At 40.6% G+C, this 19,183-nt stretch overlaps 1 protein-coding gene across 2 annotated transcripts in view; it reads left to right on the forward strand.

The window, feature by feature from the left end:
• LOC127795026 (uncharacterized) overlaps window positions 1–18,654 on the forward strand; it is a 31,412-nt gene extending 12,758 nt beyond the window's left edge. For both annotated transcript variants that reach the window (XM_052326425.1, XM_052326426.1), the window contains exons 3-5: window positions 6,862–7,131; window positions 11,420–11,575; window positions 18,274–18,654. In XM_052326425.1, coding sequence (XP_052182385.1) covers window positions 6,862–7,131; window positions 11,420–11,575; window positions 18,274–18,393 — 546 coding nt within the window. In that variant the 3' untranslated portion in view covers window positions 18,394–18,654. The remainder of the gene's footprint in view (window positions 1–6,861; window positions 7,132–11,419; window positions 11,576–18,273) is intronic.
• Window positions 18,655–19,183: the final 529 nt, after the last annotated feature.

The following is a 19,183-nucleotide window of genomic DNA, read 5'->3' on the forward strand; positions in this document are numbered from 1 at the left end:
AATCTCATTCTCAAACTTCTTTTCCCATGCCTGAGGCTTCTAGCCAAACTCCTCATGATGTCTGCCTCCAACTGACAATGCAGCAATCTTCTGCTGCAATTGAGGCCCCCATGATCTCATGCATGCACTGCCCGTTATGGCAGAAATCTTCTACTACAATTGAGATCTTCTCGGTTTCATCCTAATCTCATCTGCCATCATAACTCAAATCACTGATGGGATCACTAACCGATGAACGGTTCTGGATGATTCTATTGAGGATCAAACAAATGCTATTACTCGCCGAAATTGAGAAGCGATCATTGCAGGCGTCTAGAAACTCACTTCCAAGTTAAACCTGATTTCATTACAGGATAAGTCGCACGTTATAGCAACTTGATCGGCCTTTAAGAGTCGCCCATGGCTATCTAATCTCCTAAATTGCCTGCTGCAATGATTCCTTATACTTGCTGGAATCGCCTTTGGACTCGCCTTCCTTGATCGATTGTGCAGATTCACAACCGAGAGTCATCGAAGGCATTGTCGGGACAAATTAGCCTAGTCGCCCGTAGCAGTCTCTTGAATGGATCGACTCCAATCACCCCACTAGAAATGGATCGACTCCAATCACCCCACTAGAAATGGATCGACTCCATTATTTAATCAATTCGTTATTGTTTCTTGAATCGCCTCATGCAATCCGTTTCGTTCCGCAACCAATCGCCGATCAGCTACACTCTAGATCCGCTTCAGTATGGATCAGCGAGCGTGGTTGATTTTGCACCTAATAGTTACCTCTACTTTGCGTCTCAAAAATTTTGGTCTAAGAATCGCTTGCTCGTTAGGAACTGATCAATCGAGTCACTTTATCGTGGTGACTTGAGCTTCGCTCACCCGTGCTCGGATAGTTGAAGGAATTTGATTGGTGAGTAGTTTCGATCGTGGTGGTGATCCTTCCATGGCTTGGAATCGGCTGACCTAGGTCTCGGCTATGGGTTCGCCTCCTCTGTTGAACAATTTCAATGCAGCCAATAAAATCCGTCTATCCTGGCCCAATTTGAAATCGCTTTTGATTCTAAAATCACTAAAACTCACTGCTAGTTCAATTGCTACACCCATTCCTAAGTCCAACCCACTGCATTGCAACACTCCCGAGTCCAAATCGCGACACCCACTAAACCACTAATACTTTAGATCCCACATGCGATTGCCTTGATTTAGCAATTGTTTCCAGACCCGTTTCCTTACTTGTTGGAATCTCGGCTCGGCCGCCAAAGATTGCCTGGCTCTGATTTGCTGTCGAAATTGCCGATCTTTGCTTCGTTGGATTGGTTAATAGGATTTGACGGAATCACAGCCAGGAATTGTTGGCTCTGATACAGTGTTCTAAAAGGTGCTAGTCGGGCGGCAAGCTGCTGCCTAGCGCCTAAGCGCCACCTAGAAAATTTAATATTTTTTATTTTTTTTTCTTAATATATTCTTTCTTTCCTCCACCCCACCCCCTCAAATTTCAGCGCGTTCTCACTCCCCCCCCCCCCCACCCAAAAATTTCACAGCACTCTCTCTCTCTCTCTCAAACTTGCTGCCTCCAAGCACATTGCTACCCTCGCCATTGCCAATCGGACTGTCTGCCTCCTCCGAGCACATCGCTGCCCCTCGCCATTGCCAATCGGATCGTCTGCCTCATTCGATCACATCGTTGCCCCCCGCCAATGCTAATCGGACTGTCGCTGTGTTACCACAAGTAAGTTCGAAGGCTGTTCCAGTCCCTGTCCAGCGGCGGTGACGAAGTCCGGCGACCTAGGCCAATGCGGCGGCGGCGGCTGTGACGATCATCACTGATGGAGTCGGGTGAGGAGTCTCGAGCCCAAACCACATTTGGGCGGCCAAGGCGACGCCTCGCCGCCTAGGAGCCGCCCGAGTCCGATTAATTGGGCCAGCGCCTAAGGGGCCGATTTGGAGGAACTTGCACGCGGCCAGGGGCCGCCTAGCGCCTCTCCGTTGCCAGCCGCCTTTTAGAATACTGCTCTGATACTAATTGTCATGGCCTAGGGTTGGATTGGGAATCGAAAGAATCCAATAGAAGTAAGATCAAGAACAGAATGATTGGAGATGGAAATTGGACAGAAATGGGGGAAGAAATTAGAGAGAAATGAGGGAGATTAGGAGAGAAATCCAAAGAGAAATAAGAATATTCAATTATCATTCAACATGCCTTTCCATCAACTCTAGTTGTGGCTTATGTAGCCTCACAACATTGCACATGCATCCATGTGCAGCTACAAAAGTGACCATAAAACAAATATCTATAATTGAAAAAGGAAAGGAAATTACAAAATATGGTAATGCATGTAAGCTAAATTCTATAATATTTCCTACTTTGTCCTTGGGGATCCTCGGGGTCACGACACCGACCTAGATCTATGGAAAACTATATCTCTTGGATATAAAACTATGCCTAGCTAAGATCCTATATACATTGACCATGTATTGTGGCAGCCTATCAGCTTGTAAAACAGGGGATATTGTATCTTTTCAAACTCATATTATATATTGAGAGACTTCTTCGTCTCTATTAAATTGAGTTGACTATGAGTTCACAACTTATCTTTTATAATACATGGTTCACACCTTAACTTAAATTATACACAGGAGGATTCATCGTTTTTGCTGTGTACACACACACACACACACACACACACACACAGAGAGAGGCTTGATTTGGGTTTGGTGTCTGTAGATTTGGGGTAGTCGAACCATTTCAATGTGTGTGTTTATACATATAGATAGATAGATAGATAGATAGATAGAGAGAGAGAGAGTCCAAATATGACTATGGCCGATGATTAGGTGAGAGGTGCTCATTAATGATGGTAATGACCGATTGAGAGATTTGGCTGAGAGAGAATGTGGGAAACAAAGATTGATCTAGAGATAATGAGGAGGGGGTTAAGTGATTGAGATATTGAGAGACAACGAGGAAGGATTTGAGGGAGATTGATAGAGCTGGTGAGAAGCGACAACAACTGACGTGGTGATGGCAACAAGAAGCATTAGGGGATTTAAGGTGTGAAGACGAGTAGTCCCAGAGAAGATTAGGGCTTGTGTGAATGAGTGAAGAAGAATGGGGTTTGAGAGAAAAAGAATAATTTATATTATTATATAATATTTTCTATAATACTAATTTATATACATAGATATCTTTTTAACGAAACAATAAACGAACATTAAACGAAATATACATGAGTTGGTTCATGAACATAAACGAGGCAAGGCAACCTATGTTTGAGCTCAGTTCATTTATTAAACAAGCCTTCAAAATTTTGTTTGTTTTCGTTCTATTAATTAATAAATGAACATAAATGAGCCAAAACTGAGCCCGTTCATGAGTTGTTTGTCAAGCATATTGGTTCATTTAAACCCCTAAGTGCTATTTGGTCCTATCTTTTCAAGCATAGTCTACTTGATTGGAGTTGGGCCTCCATTGTAGTTCTGCTTTTGAGTATCTTCATGCTCATCCCAAAGTAGGGCAATTGAAGGACAAATGAGTTGGGAATTTGTCAAATTAGGGAATGTTTTTGGTGCGCTTTATTTTTTTGTTTCCTTAAAAAAACTTTGTAAGGCTCTTAGTGATAAAAGTAGATTGTGTTTTCCTTGGAAGTTGGAAGTTTTTATGAAGTTGAATGTTCCTACTGGGGTAGCATTCTCTGTTTGCTGCCCAGTGGATAAAACTAGCTTCGCTTTTTGATGTTTTACATTCTTCAGTTGGGCTTGTCCTATTACCAGAGTGAATGATTTTTGGTTTCTATTCCTTAGCATGCTACATGGTATGTTTTGAAAGAGAATAGGAGAGACACCTGAAAATCTTGGAAGTTCTCCTCTCCACTTTTTAAGGGAAACACTATCATTTTTCTGGGTTAAAAGGGTGCTGTCTTTTTCCATTGATTATTTGTAAGGTTGCTGAACCATCTTGTTTTTGAGTTATTTTTCTCTTTCTTATTTGGCCTCACTCTCTAAAGTGGTTTCCCTAAAGCAGTTTTCTAAATCTGTATTACCTTTCAAAAGGAAAATAATAAAAATGTAGACTGAGATATGATATGAATATGACACAACACTGACGAGTGGATATATTAATTTCTAGAAAGTTGGAATGACATGTTGTGGGCACAACAAATATATTTCTGTGTCATATATATAACACTTCAAATTAGAAAAGCCATCATTTTAATATCTAAATCTATGTTACATGGACTTGGGTATGGGTATATGTATTTTAGGATACAGGCATATGTGTCTGAACATAGAACACGAGTATTGGGATATGACATAGAATAATAATTATTACTATCCTACCCCTACACTTACAAATTTTTGATTTTTTAGTTCTATAACTAGTTACTTATAGTTTTATGCATATAAGATAAAATGGTAACTGGTAAGTAGGTAATTTGGGTGATCTCATACAAACACATATTTTAAAAAGCTAAAAGCAGATTACCAGAAATAACAAATCAAAATAAATTCTTAATTTTTCATTAAAAGTAAATTAAATACATAAAAAACAAGAAGATATTAGAGATGATGGTTCTAATGATGAAAATATGGAAATGCTTGATCTTGATAATGAGGATGATTTTTAGATTATTTAAAATGAATAATTAGTTAATCTTCATTAAGATTTAGACCTATAAATTGTTTTAAAATTTAATTTAAGTTGACTTAAAAGACTTTTAAATTGCATCTTTTGGCATTTTTTTATTGTTCTTTTCATTAGCATATGTTGAATTTTTAAATTTCCTTGATAACATGCTTGTGAATATGTTATTAAGAGTTATGACCTATTTTATACCTTATTCTTCAACTAGGATATATATTTTTCTATTTTTTTTTTTAGTTAGCATGCACCTAGTTCCATCAAGCGCGCGTCTTGTCTTGCACCTTGCGCCTTAGGCTCCTAGGCTCCTACACATTTTTGTGCCTTAGTGCGCCTTGGCCTTTGGGCCTTTAATAACACTGCATATAACAATCACATGCCACCTCTGCCCAAGAAAAAAAAAAGTGATAGAACAAGGCGAGACAGAATAGGAAAAGAAGAAATCTTTGCATCACCGAACAGAGTAACTACTGCTTTGTCATATGCAGACAAAAGAAAACACTCTTTGACTGATTCTAGATGCCAACTTGGGGGGGTCAAACATGAGCCTGATTCAATCTGGCAGCAAGTATAAAAACAATTCTTTTTTAGTACTCCATTTAGGCCCCAATCATTTTCATTCTAATTCTATTGTATTCCCAAAGCTTGTCCTGTGTGTACCTATCTAGGGTGTGTCCATAGCATTTTGGTACTCATCAGAAAAAAATATTACTGGAAAAACTAAGACACGCTAGACAGTATACAGGCATGTGTCAAATGCATGTTTGTGCCCTTAAGGTATCTATCAAGTATACAATATCCCCCAGTGACTTGCCCATGCTTCCAAGAGAGTAAGTGTTTTAAATGTCAAGGAAAACTGAAAAGTGACTAAACTAACTGCAATTTTGTTTCTAGTATATTATATTTGAATTACATTTACTGAAAAAATGTCTAGATGTTACTCCGTAACAATATATGGTCTTCCAGTATCATGTATTCCTAGAAAAATAAAGGGACATCCCCTTTACACAGCGGTTGGGGGAGGGTGGCATTTGTATGCAACCAGCTTTGTGAGGGTGACTTTTGCAAAAAAAGTTGTTCCCACAACTTGAAGCCGTGAGACCTCTCAGTCATAATGGAGCAACCTTATTGTTGCTACCCACCCTCAGTATTCCTAGAAAAATAAAATTTCCAATATTTGAACCAACATGATTGATGCATGATTGTAACATTATCCATAGTGAAATCGACACCACTGATCGTTACAGAATAGGAGGGAAATGGCACAGGGTATTATGGTTCTATAATGATTCTACTTCCTGGAGTACTTCCCAAACGACAAGAAATAGGAAATTCTGTTGTCTTTCAGATAAGCTACTATTGTATTTCAGTTTATTAGAGAAAATTGTACTGGCTTCATCAGATGTGTAAAAGTATACTTGTGAACTTATTTCACTTATCAATATGTGCGTGTGTGTGTATGAACTTGTTTCGGTAATTAACTTTCGTTTGATTGGAAAAGATACCTATATGTTAATAAAATAACATTCTTAAGTGAATGCTTCTTGAATGCAAAAGTAAGGTTAAACCATGATAACATGCAAACAGGATAAAGGCAGAGGAAAAGCCTTGCATATTCCGGACACCGAAAAGGCACAATACTCTATATTTCAGAGTATCAACTTAATTAAGGACTTGATCCATGTTCAAAAAAGCCTCCCTGAAGTCCAACATACAAAGTGGAGAACTGAAGTCTCAATCCTATACCAGGGCTCCACCCCTTGTACTTTATGCATGTGCTTTACTTATCTCATTTTGTGTCAAATTTTTGCCAATATTATTTGAGCTGGTATGGTTGGTACTTTCTTGGTTACTATGAGTGCTGAGTGCACAATCTTAATGGTTGTGATTTTAAGAAAAACAGTTTATAAAACCTTGATCTCTTCTTGTTAAGATGTGGTAGCATTTATTGTTTATCTCATGCATGCATCTGGCAAGACAGTCATGTTGTTTTAAAATTTTGTTCTTATAACAGTGTTGTTTGTTTCTCTGTATAATTTCTGTTTACACGCTCCTTTTCACACCCAAATAATGTTATGGACACACTTATTGCTGTAATATAATATGCTTGAATTATATAGCTACTTTTCTGTTAGTAATGAGTAATAAGAAGTTTGAGGTCTGTTAGTTTTCTGAATGTTTGGTGGTATGAAGTTTCTATGTTGAACCTATTGTTTTATCCCTTTCAGGTGGACAACTTTATTCATGCAGACATGCATCCTGGAAATATCCTTGTTCGGGTAGCTCAGAGCAAGTCTTCTCGGAAACGACTCTTTAAATCTAAGCCTCATGTCATCTTCCTTGATGTAGGCATGACTGCTGAACTTTCTAAGGGTGACCGTCTAAATTTGTTGGAATTCTTTAAGGCTGTTGCCCGCAGAGATGGCCGCACAGCAGCAGAGCGTGCACTCAAATTATCTAAGCAACAGAACTGCCCTAATCCTGAGGATTTTATTAAGGTAAGACTGATGTAATATGCATGTGCTCTCACACAGACACACATATGTATTGTGAAGTTTATAGCAAAACATGGCCATTGTATAGGAATAAAATAATCTGTGTATTTCTAAAATGTATAGTACAAGGTATATACGTAAGAGTATACTAAATACCCTAATTACATTAATACCCTTATATATGTAGTACACTTCAACAGCCCCCCACAAGCTAGAGCATACATATCAAGAATGTCACTTACACGAGGACCTCTAAGTGACTTAGTGAGTAAATTAGCCAATTGATCATTGGAGCTCATGAATGTTGTAACAACATTCCCCAAAAGCACATTTTCTCTAATAAAATGGCAACTAATCTCAATGTGCTTGGTTCTATTGCGGAATACAAGATTAGAAGTAATGTGCATGGCAGCCTAATTGTCACACTTCAATTGCATAGACTTAACCTTAATGACTTCTAATTCCTCAATGAATTGTTTCTGCCACACTAACTCACAAGTTTTTAGGGCTATTGCCCTATATTTAGCTTCTGCATTGGATTTGGCAACAACACTTTGTTTCTTATTCATCCAAGAGACTAAATTGCCAACAAAAAGTACACAATATCCAGATTTATTTGTCTGTAGGAGATCCTGCAATTAGGATCTATATATCTCACAATCTAATTATGTCCATGATTTCGATACATCACACATGAAGGACACCTTTAATATATCAAAGAATATGAATCACTGCATCTTAGTGATTGTCACAAGGTGAAGTTAAAAATTGACTTACCACACAACAAATGAGATATCAGGATTAGTGATTGTGAGACAATTAAGCTTGCCAACTAATCAATGATAGCACCAAGGTCAATCAGACATAGGCTACCCTTGCCTCGGAAGCAACTTGATATTTGGGTCCATAGGAGTCTTTGTAAGCTTTACATCTAAGCATGCTTGTCTTCTCAAGCATATCCAACGCACACTTCCCTTGAGAAATATAGATTCCCTCTGATCGAGCCACCTCAATGCTAAGAAATTTTTTTAAGGGACCTCCTTGGTCTGAAACTGTCATTGAGGGTGAGTTTTCAACTTAGCAATTCCATCATCATCATTTCCTATAATAACTATATCATTAACATATACCACTAGGAGAATATAATGACTATATTGAGAGTGATAAAAGACAAAATGATCAGCTCTACTCTGAGCTAACCCAAACTTCAGTACAATTGAACTGAGGAGACTACTTTGTGCCATATAAGGATTTTTATAAGTGACCAAGCCAGACTCCCCTTGAAGCAACAAGGCCAAGAGGTTGCTCCATATACACCACCTCCTTTAAATCACCATAAAAGAAAGCATTCTTGATATCTACCTGATGGAGAGGCCAATGAAACATAGTACAAGCAACAAGAAGAGATGTATAGGGGTGATCTTAGCAATAGGAGAAAAAGTGTCCTCATAATCAAGGCCAAAAACTTGAGTGTATCTTTTGCTAAAGGTGGGCTTTGAGGCGACCAATGTGGCCATCAAGGCCAACCTTTATGGTAAAAACCCAACTACATCCAACAGTAGACTTACCATTTGGAAAAGATGCAAAATCCCAAGTTCCATTCGAATGTAAAACAAACATTTCTTAAACCATAGTGGAGTACCAGCCAGCCTAGATGAGATAAGGCTTATGTAACAGCCTTAGGAAAAGAGAGAAAAGACAGAGAAGAGATAAAACAAAATACCCAGGAGAAATAGTTCTCAAAGGCGTGTGGCGCAGCTATGTGGATCATTGTCACTGAGGCGCAAGGCCATGCTTGAGGCGCTGCCTAGGCCCATGAGGCGTGTGCCCCATGCAAGGCGGCGTAAGGCTCAAGGCACATGAGGCGCATTAAGGCACATGAGGTGTATTCCTTGTACAAGTGTATTAAAACCCTATTTCTTATCCATTTGTCATCTTAGATCATATTTCTTGTTGATTTGATTGCATATTCATATATATCAATGAAAGGCAAACCTAGTGGTGTAATCAAGAGGTTTGGATCTCCCGCTTGCTAGGATCCTTTGGCAGTGATGTTCACTTGCTAGAGAACTACTCATTTCTTCTAATTTATTTTGCAATTTAAAAGAAACTAATTCAATGTTGTAATTGTTTTTGATTGTGTGCTCTACTCTATTTTTTTTTCCTTCTAATTTCTGTTGCAATTTAGAAGAAACCAATTGCTAAGAAACAAATGTTTTCATTGTGTGATCTATTGATTTTTTTCTCACTTCTAATTTCTTTTGAAATTCAAAAGAAACAATTTTTTTTTTTTTGTCTGTAACTTTGTGCTATGTGTTCTGTTATAATTTTTTTTCTTTATTCTTATTGCAAAAGAAATTAGAAGAAACTAATTATTTTTCCATAATTATGTTTTGCAATGTGTTTTGTTATAATTTTTTCTTTCCTCTAATCTCTTTTGTAGTTAGAAGAAACTAATCATTTTTTTCCAGTGATATTAGTTGTAATTATAGGATTGGTTAGTTGTCATTTATGATTTTATGAGTTTGCATCTACCTCCTTATAGGTATATATTGAAAAGAATAGTGTATAAGTATCTTATAAGCATTTTTAATAAATGTGCACCTCATGTGCCTGAGGCTCACGCTTCACACCTAGGCCCCAAGCACTAATTTGCACCTTAGTGTGGCTTGCACCTTTGACAACTATGCCAAGAGAGAATGATAACTAACAAAATTGGAAATGATCGTGATAATCTGGTTTGGGTAGTGACAAGAACAGAGTGGTCTCTAGGTAAAGAGGAGCTATGATCACCAATAATTGAAGAGGCTCAGAATACCTCACTCAATGGCAGAAAGAGCCACTCCCTCACTCAATGGCAGAAAGAGGCACTCCCTAGAATTTGTGTTTTAATCGGCTCAAATTATGGCCGAATCCCATGGAGACAAAGAACAGTAAATATCTTATCTCATTGCTTTTGTTGCTTTTTCACATCGGCTTCAAACGACATTAGTTCATTAAAATCAGTAATGGAAGCCTAGAGCTTATCAGGATAGGTGATCATGTCTAAATCATTCTGTTAAAAACGAAATAGAACACCGATCACATCATATATACGAGTGACGCCACTCGTATATAGCTCACTGGCATGAGTCCATAGGTCACTACAATCATGAAGAGGTCAAAAAAAGGCATCAAAGTGGGTTCAACAGTTTATCGCATCAAACTAAATACACATCCACCTTTCACCAAAGAGATCGATTGCTCTCAGGAATGGTGGAGATGGCATGTGTCAAATGATCTTCAAGTTCATACCCAATAAACCAGATTTCCATTGCTGCAGACCATGTAGAATAATTGTTCCAAATCAATTTTCCCATAGTAATAACAGATGTGCCCGTGAATTGGGAAATGGTTACTGTTGTTGATGTTGATGAGATAGTTGTGGATGAAGATTGTTAGATGAAGACATGACGATGATTACAAACCCTAATCCTATAATCAACGAGAAGAAACCAATTTGGAAATTTGCCTAGAAATGAAGAGGTTGCAAACTGAACTTGAGGATTAAAACTAGATCTACAGTTGTGAAGCAAGGAATTGCTGAAATCGCAACCAGATCTGCAAGTACACGGGAAGTCACAATCTTCAACTCAAAAATTGCGAGCAGTGCTGGTGAGGAGAACGAGAGTGGCACTGGTGAAGTCGATGATGGTTGGTTTCCTGGCTAGAAATTGCGAGCACGACTGGTGAGGATGCATGGTCGGTGAGAAGCATTGGTGAGGACGACGACAGTTGATGACAATGCCGTACTACTTAGTTTTGGGGGGGGGGGGAGGGTTGGAACCTTGCTGTAATACCATGTAGAGGAATAAAATAATGTGTATTTCTAAAATGTATAGTACAAGGTATATATACAAGAGTTTACTAATTACCCTAATTACATTAATACCCTCGTATATGTATATACTTCAACAGCCATAAATAGAAATAATTGAAGAGTTAGAATTTGTATAACCAACCCCACCTAGTTGGGTTAAGACTTATAATTGTGTTAGAATTCGTATAACCAACCCCACCTAGTTGGGTTAAGACTTATAATTGTTATCAATTTGTATATATACGCATACATCTAGTAGTATTCTGGGGGCAGCCACTCGGAAGTTGTAGATATTTAGTAAAATTTTCTTAGGTATCTTCTTTGATGTACATCTGGAGCTATCTTCCATAGCTTGTATATATTGTTTCATTTGATATAAATCCTGTCTATTGAATTTTTGAGTTCAGTTCTGAAAGTATCTTGTTTTAACAGGAAGTAACAGAGTCATTTGATTTCTGGGGTACTCCAGAAGGTGATTTGGTGCATCCTGCTGAGTGCATGCAGCAACTCCTTGAGAAAGTTAGACGTCATAAAGTAAATATTGACGGCAATGTCTGTACTGTGATGGTTACAACCTTGGTTCTTGAGGTAATACCTCCTCCACTTTCAGTTTTAGTTTAAGTATGGTTGACCCATCACAAAAGTTGGAAGAAGAAATTACATGATATGCATTACTGGTTGATTATTTTGTGGATTCAAAATGTGATTTGCAGCTTTTTTATTGATTGTTTCCTCAGATCCTTTTGGTTCTTTTTCTTCTTTTTTTTTTTTTTTTTCCTGTTTTCTTTTCCTTGTCCATTTTAAACAAGCTTGGTTTTCTTTATTTTTCAACTATTTATTACTTTAGCTCCCAACTTTCTTCTAAAAGAAAGAAAAAAATTCACCAATAATGCCTTGAGATTTTTTTTTTATTCATTCTTTCCCATTCACCACGCATGGAATGTGATAGGCCGCCGGTGCAACAAACCTATCATAGGCGTAACAAGCAACTGAAGGCTTGAGGCTGGATTTAAGGGGACCGCACATGCAGGTGTAACAACCAGCATGTGCGCATGGGGAAGGAGGGGTAAAGTTGTAATCCACACTGCTGAAGGAATAATCAGCAGTGTGAATGGGGAATTCTGTTAGGAAAGCATGGGAAAGGGGTATAAGTAGGATAGGAGATGGAGAATTGGACAGCGAGCTTTTGGTAGAGAATTGGGAGAGTTAGGGCCTCTCGAATGCCCTGTTTCCTTCTTGTTTTTCTGTTGAAAGGGATTGGAATATATTGATATTGGATTGTATTGGAATTCTATTGGAATCCTATCAATTTGGTATCAGAGCCAATCCGCACCTGATGGTGAACTTGACAGAGTGTGTTGGCGAGTTGGAGTCGACGGTGGAAGGCGTCCAAAGGGGGGTCGACGACATTAGAGGGAATGTACAGTCGGTGGAGCGTAATGTAGCGATGTTGCTTGACCAGTTCGCTTTCATGCGAACGAGGTGGGATGAGCTGGAGCGGGAAAGGAAGAACAAGTCCAGAGAGCGGGAAGGGCCTTCGGAATTCACCTTGGATTCCGAAGTAACCCCTGGAGTTAAGGGGGGTTGCAATCCGGGAGGGGGTAGTGGGGGCGAGTACCGGGCGGACTTACGTGGAAGACGATTGGAGATGCCTCTCTTCGAAGGAGACAATCCAGATGAGTGGATCTTTCGCGCCGAGAGGTATTTTGCTGTCAACCAACTCACGGATGAAGAGAAGATTGACTCCGCAGCCCTGTGTTTTGAAGCCGCAGCGCTGTCGTGGTTTCAATGGGAGACCAGGCGAAGAGGAATTTGGAGCTGGGAGGGCCTGAAACAAGGACTTCTGAGTCGGTTTCGCCCCACTCAGGAGGGGTCGTTAGAGGAGCGGTTCTTGGCTCTTCGACAGGAGGGATCGGTGAAGGAGTATCGTTTGAAGTTTGAGACCATGGTTGCGGCAGTACCTGATCTGCCGGAGGCGTTGTTGGAGGGCCAATTCCTCAACGGCCTCAACCCAGAGATACGAGCCGAGATCAGAGTATTACAGCTGTGGGGGCTTGATCGAATTATGGTGGTGGCACAAAACGTTGAGGACAAGAACTTAGCTCTTCAACATTACCATCGGGCAGCTGGGTCAACTAGGAGCGGTTATTCCACCACCACCACAATCGCGAGTCGACTGTCACCGGTACCCGCGAAAGGTGTGGGTTCCTCCCAAAGGTTCGTGAACCAGCCAGGCCTCCGGATTCAGTTCGCAGGTAATGGTGGCAATTTTCCTTTCAAGAAACTTAGTGAGGCTGAGTGGAAGGCAAGGCGAGAGAAGGGCCTTTGCTTTCGCTGCGATGAGAAGTACTCGATTGGCCATAGGTGCAAGAACAAAGAGCTCCAAGTGCTGATGCTCTATGATGAAGAAATAGGCGAGGCTGCGGTAGAAGAAGAAGAGGAGCAAGGAGGTGACGAAAGGGTGGAATATGGAAGAGAGGTGATTGAATTATCTATGAATTCAGTGGTTGGATTAACTACCCCTCAAACGATGAAGCTAAGGGGGCTCATAGAAGGGCAGCCAGTGGTAGTTCTGGTGGATGGGGGAGCAACCCATAACTTCATCTCCTCCGAGTTGGTGCAATGCTTGAATTTACCGAGGACGGAAACGGCGGGATATGGGGTGATAATGGGAACTGGAATGGCGGTACAAGGTGCAGGAGTTTGCAAGGGGGTCAAATTGTCCTTGGATAACTTGCAAATAGTGGAAGAATTCCTTCTCCTTGAGTTAGGAAGTTCGGATGTCATTCTTGGCATGAAATGGCTGGCTTCGGTGGGTAAGATGAGTGTGGATTGGAGGAATCTGACCATGAAGTTTTCAGTAGGGGGGATGGCAGTGACTTTGCAGGGTGATCCTAGCTTACGTAAAACATTAGTCTCCCTAAAAGCTATGATGAAGGCGTTGAAGGAGAGTGGGGAGGGAGTGTTGTTGGAAATTGGAGAGGTGGCTGCTGAATGCAATGAGCTGCAAGTGGGGCTGCCCAGAAGTTTGGAGGAATTATTGGCTGAGTTTGAAGGAGTTTTTTCCAGTGGGACTGCCAGTCTGCCACCCACTAGAAACAGAGATCATGCCATCAATCTCCTACCCGACACCCCCCCGGTTAGTGTTCGGCCTTACCGCTACCCGTATCTCCAAAAGAATGAGATCGAAAAGATGGTACGAGAGATGTTGGCAGCTGATATTATCAAACCTAGTGTTAGCCCTTTTTCTAGCCCGGTGTTGCTCGTTAAGAAGAAGGATGGGGGATGGCGGTTTTGTGTAGACTACCGGGCTCTCAACAAGGTGACAATCCCCGACAAGTTTCCTATTCCAGTCATTGATGAATTGCTGGATGAACTACATGGCGCGAAGGTTTTTTCGAAATTGGATCTCAAATCTGGTTACCACCAGATTCGAGTCAAGGCTGGAGACGAACCAAAGACCGCCTTTCGAACACATGAGGGCCATTATGAGTTCCTCGTCATGCCCTTCGGATTGACAAATGCCCCGGCCACCTTCCAATCCTTGATGAATGATGTCTTCGGGGAGTATTTGTGTCGGTTTGTGTTGGTTTTTTTTGATGATATTTTAATCTATAGCCAAAATTTTGACCAACATTTGCAGCACTTACGTTGTGTGCTAAAAGTGCTGGCCGCAAATCAGCTGTTTGCCAACAAAAAGAAGTGCTCCTTTGGGCAGTTGGAGGTTGAATACCTGGGCCATATCATCTCCCAACAAGGCGTGTCGGCTGATCGTTGCAAGGTGCAAGCCATGATAGACTGGCCAGTGCCAAGTTCCTTGAAGGAGTTGCGAGGATTCCTTGGTCTTACGGGGTACTATAGGAGGTTCGTGAAGGATTATGGTAAGATGGCATGGCCCCTCACCGAGAAACTAAAGAAGAACAACTTTCGTTGGGATGGAAGGCTGAACGAGCATTCCAGCAGCTCAAAACAGCCATGGTGTCGCTGCCAGTTCTTGCACTATCGGACTTCGATCAGCCCCTCATAATTGAATCCGATGCTTCAGGGCATGGAGTAGGGGCAATGTTGATGCAAAATCATAGACCGATTGCATATTACAGCCATGCTCTTAAACCATCGGAGAGGAAAAAATCGATTTACGAAAGGGAGTTGATGGCCATGGTGTTTGCAGTCCAGAAATGGAGACATTATCTTTGGGGAAGGAAGTTCATAGTAAGAACGGACCAAAAAAGCTTGAAGTTTTTGTTTGAGCAGCGAATGGTGAGCCCGGATTATCAAAGGTGGATGCTGAAACTAATAGGCTTCCATTTTGAGATACACTACCGGCCGGGATTGGAGAACAAGGCTGCAGATAGCCTTTCGAGAATCAGCCACCCAGCAGCTCTATTTGCTCTAACGGTGCCAAGGGTGGTGCAACTCGATCAGCTGGTCCAAGAGGTGGAGAATGATGCTTATTTACAGGGGATCATACAGAAATTAAAGGTGGATCCAGCTTACAGCTCAGATTTTCAGCTAGTAGGCGACCAACTCCTCTATAAGGGGCGATTGTTCCTGCCTAAGAAGTCTTCCCTAATTCCCTTGGTGCTCCAAGAGGGTCATGATAGCAGTGTAGGGGGTCATTCCAGGTTCCTAAAGACTTATAAGCGGATTGCTGCGAGTGTTTTTTGGGTAGGCATGAAGCGGGACATACGCCAATATGTGGAAAGGTGTGTCATTTGCCAGCAAAGTAAATATGAGTCCTTATCTCCAGGGGGTCTTTTGCAGCCTCTTCCGGTTCCTTGTCAGATTTGGGAGGATATAGCCATGGATTTTATTGACGGGTTACCAAAATCGGGTCATATGAATGCTATATTGGTGGTTGTAGATAGGCTCAGCAAATAGGACCATTTTATTGGTCTCAAACACCCCTTTACAGCTAGAGCAATAGCTGGAATTTTCATAAAAGAGGTAGTACAGTTGCATGGTATGCCTAGGACTATTGTTTCGGATCGAGATAAGGTGTTTATGAGTCGTTTTTGGGAGGAGTTATTTCGACTTCAAGGCACTAAGCTTCAACGTAGTACGGCCTACCACCCGCAAACGGAAGTACTCAACCGGACCTTAAAGACTTATTTGCGCTGTTTTGCGTCAGCAAGGCCTTTAGGGTGGTATGTGTGGCTGTCATGGGCTGAATTGTGGTACAACACCTCATACCACACTGCTTTATGGATTACTCCTTTCCAAGCTGTTTATGGGAGGGAGCCGCCAACCTTGATCCGATTTGACAAGGGATCAACCCCGGTATCAACAGTGGAACAGCAGTTGCTGGAGAGAGATTTAGCATTGGACGAGCTCAAGAACCAGCTGGAACAAGCTCAGGTGATTATGAAGAAGGTGGCTGACCGGAGGAGAAGGGATGTGCAATTTGCAGTTGGTGATTTTGTCTACTTGAAATTAAGGCCGTATAGAAGGAAGTCCCTAGCTAGCAAACCTAATGAGAAGCTGGCTTCGAGGTACTATGGGCCATTTGAAATTGAGCAGAAAGTGGGGTCAATGGCTTATAGACTCAAACTCCCAGTCAACTGCCGGGTTCACCCGGTTTTCCATGTGTCTCAGCTGAAAGAAGCTAAGGGCAGGCCCGGCGCAATGGAGCAGATTCCCCTCGAGCTGCAGGCTGACTTAGAAATGAAGGTTGAACCAGAAGCAGTGTTGGGAGTGCGGCCTGGGAAGGGTTCTAACTTACGCGGGCTGGATATCCTAATCCAGTGGAAGGGCTTACTACCGTTAGAGGCAACCTGGGAGCCCTACAACATGATTCATCAACAATTTCCAGCTTTTCACCTTGAGGACAAGGTGAAAGTCCGAGAGGGGAGTAATGATAGGCCGCCGGTGCAACAAACCTATCATAGGCGTAACAAGCAACTGAAGGCTTGAGGCTGGATTTAAGGGGACCGCACATGTAGGTGTAACAACCAGCATGTGCGCATGGGGAAGGAGGGGTAAAGTTGTAATCCACACTGCTGAAGGAATAATCAGCAGTGTGAATGGGGAATTCTGTTAGGAAAGCATGGGAAGGGGGTATAAGTAGGATAGGAGATGGAGAATTGGACAGCGAGCTTTTGGTAGAGAATTGGGAGAGTTAGGGCCTCTCGAATGCCCTGTTTCCTTCTTGTTTTTTTGTTGAAAGGGATTGGAATATATTGATATTGGATTGTATTGGAATTCTATTGGAATCCTATCAGAATGCTAATACTGTTTAATATTTTCCCTACAAAGCCACAAAGTGATAGCATAATGGCTTGTTTATTGTCAGTGCTATTTGTTTTTTATATTACTTTGCAAGTTAAGATGGGTAAAAAGTTTTTCCCAATGGACGAGGCACCTTGCTTTGTGATGGTTGAAGGAGGGTCATATTTGTAAATAGTCTCCCTCTTTTTTCAAAGAGCGTTTCAACAACTCAAACCCCATGACCCACCCTCCGCTCATGAAGGAGCAACCTTACTATTGCCACCGAAGCCTTGCCCCACAAGTTAAGATGGGCACTTCTGATAAAATACCTCATAATGGAAAGACCCAGCATTTTTCTTATGTACATTCAACAAGTTTTTGTCATCTGCTTCCTTGTGAAACACATTTACGGTATGTGCCAGTTTTTACTTTCTATTTTCTTAGTTAAGCTGGTATTTAATGTGGAAGCATTCAGAATGACTTAAATCACAATTTTCTTTAAAAAACCGTTCTCTTCTTTAGATGTCTTGACCCAATTTTTAGTAAATTTCATTTAGACCCCAGACATTTAGACCATGGAAACAACAAAAAGAATAAATTGACAGAAATCTAATTCATGTAGCTGACCTCACATAGTGGGCTAAAAGGCTTGGTATGTTGTTGTAGACACTTAGGCATGGCAATTAACTATTGCCTGGATGCTCCTAAGTTAAAAATTTATTGCTTGAATGGTTTCCAAGAACATAAATCTAAGGATGCCAGCAGTAGTTAAATCTTTGCAAAGTAATTTTCATCTGTTTAAAGCACCGAAATAGCAATTAACTGTAGATTTACGTAACAATTTTTTTTTTTTTTTATAGAATTTCCCTGGCAATAATATCAACCTTAAATTTTCATGACAATTCAACATAATTTACCACTATAGTTGATCATGGTTCATTCTGCACGCTTTTATGTATAATTTGATTAAGTTACGTTTCTTATATTTTTGGAGAATGCAATTTATTGTGGGTAAATTTCGTTGTTGATAAGTAGACACACAAATAACTCCTGCTTTGGGTGCCCGTTATATTCTGTAGGGTTGGCAGCGGAAGCTCGATCCGGACTACGATGTGATGCATACTCTACAAACATTGCTTCTCAAGGCTGATTGGGCTAAGTCACTCTCGTATACAATTGAAGGACTGATGGCTCCATAACAAAGTTTCTGTCAATGCTGTTCTACAATACAATTTTGGCACTTTCAAACATCAACTGGATAGCAGTCCCGAGGAATATATTCCACGGTCTTACTGCTTGTTCCTTTTGTTTTTCAGCTGGCTCTGGCTTGCCATTTTATTTAGCAAGGAAAAGTTTTGTATATGTCATTTTCCTTCCAAAACTTAATTCTTCATTCGAGACTTTTCAAAAACATCGAGTGGCAACACAAGAAAGAAATAAAGTGAAATTCTTTCCTTCAATCTTGCAGTTCTTATCCCTTTATGTTTTGTTATAATGACCTTACAATCATGGTTCATGTTCATTGATTAATGTCTCTTATGAAATGTTCAATGTTGTTGGACAGCTTTCACTTTGACTTTTGAAGATAGCCAAGTTTTTTCACAAAATGGATGATGCATGACAAATACACCTTTTTGGAAATCCTAGTTGTGAATACTATATCATATGAAGTATCGAATTTGTTTACTAGTATTTGATGGTATGGGTTTTAGTTTCAAATATATTAAACTTGGACAGTACCGGAGTTTCTTTTCTTAAATATGATATAAGATATAATGTCTTTTTTTTTTCAATAATAAATTGTTGGTCAAATGGACAGAAAACCGAACAGATTCACTGTTTTGTGGCTTTCTGACTTCCCTTGTTTTGCAAAGGCAAGCTCCATTCATTGTCGAAACTATCAACTTTACCTACTTTACACTGCTTGAACTGCAGTTTCATCAAAATCTGAGCCCTGCACCATGTTCCGCGAAAATTAAACCAAATGTC

This window comes from Diospyros lotus, chromosome 2 (genome assembly GCF_014633365.1).
Source record: "Diospyros lotus cultivar Yz01 chromosome 2, ASM1463336v1, whole genome shotgun sequence".
Lineage (NCBI taxonomy): Eukaryota > Viridiplantae > Streptophyta > Magnoliopsida > Ericales > Ebenaceae > Diospyros > Diospyros lotus.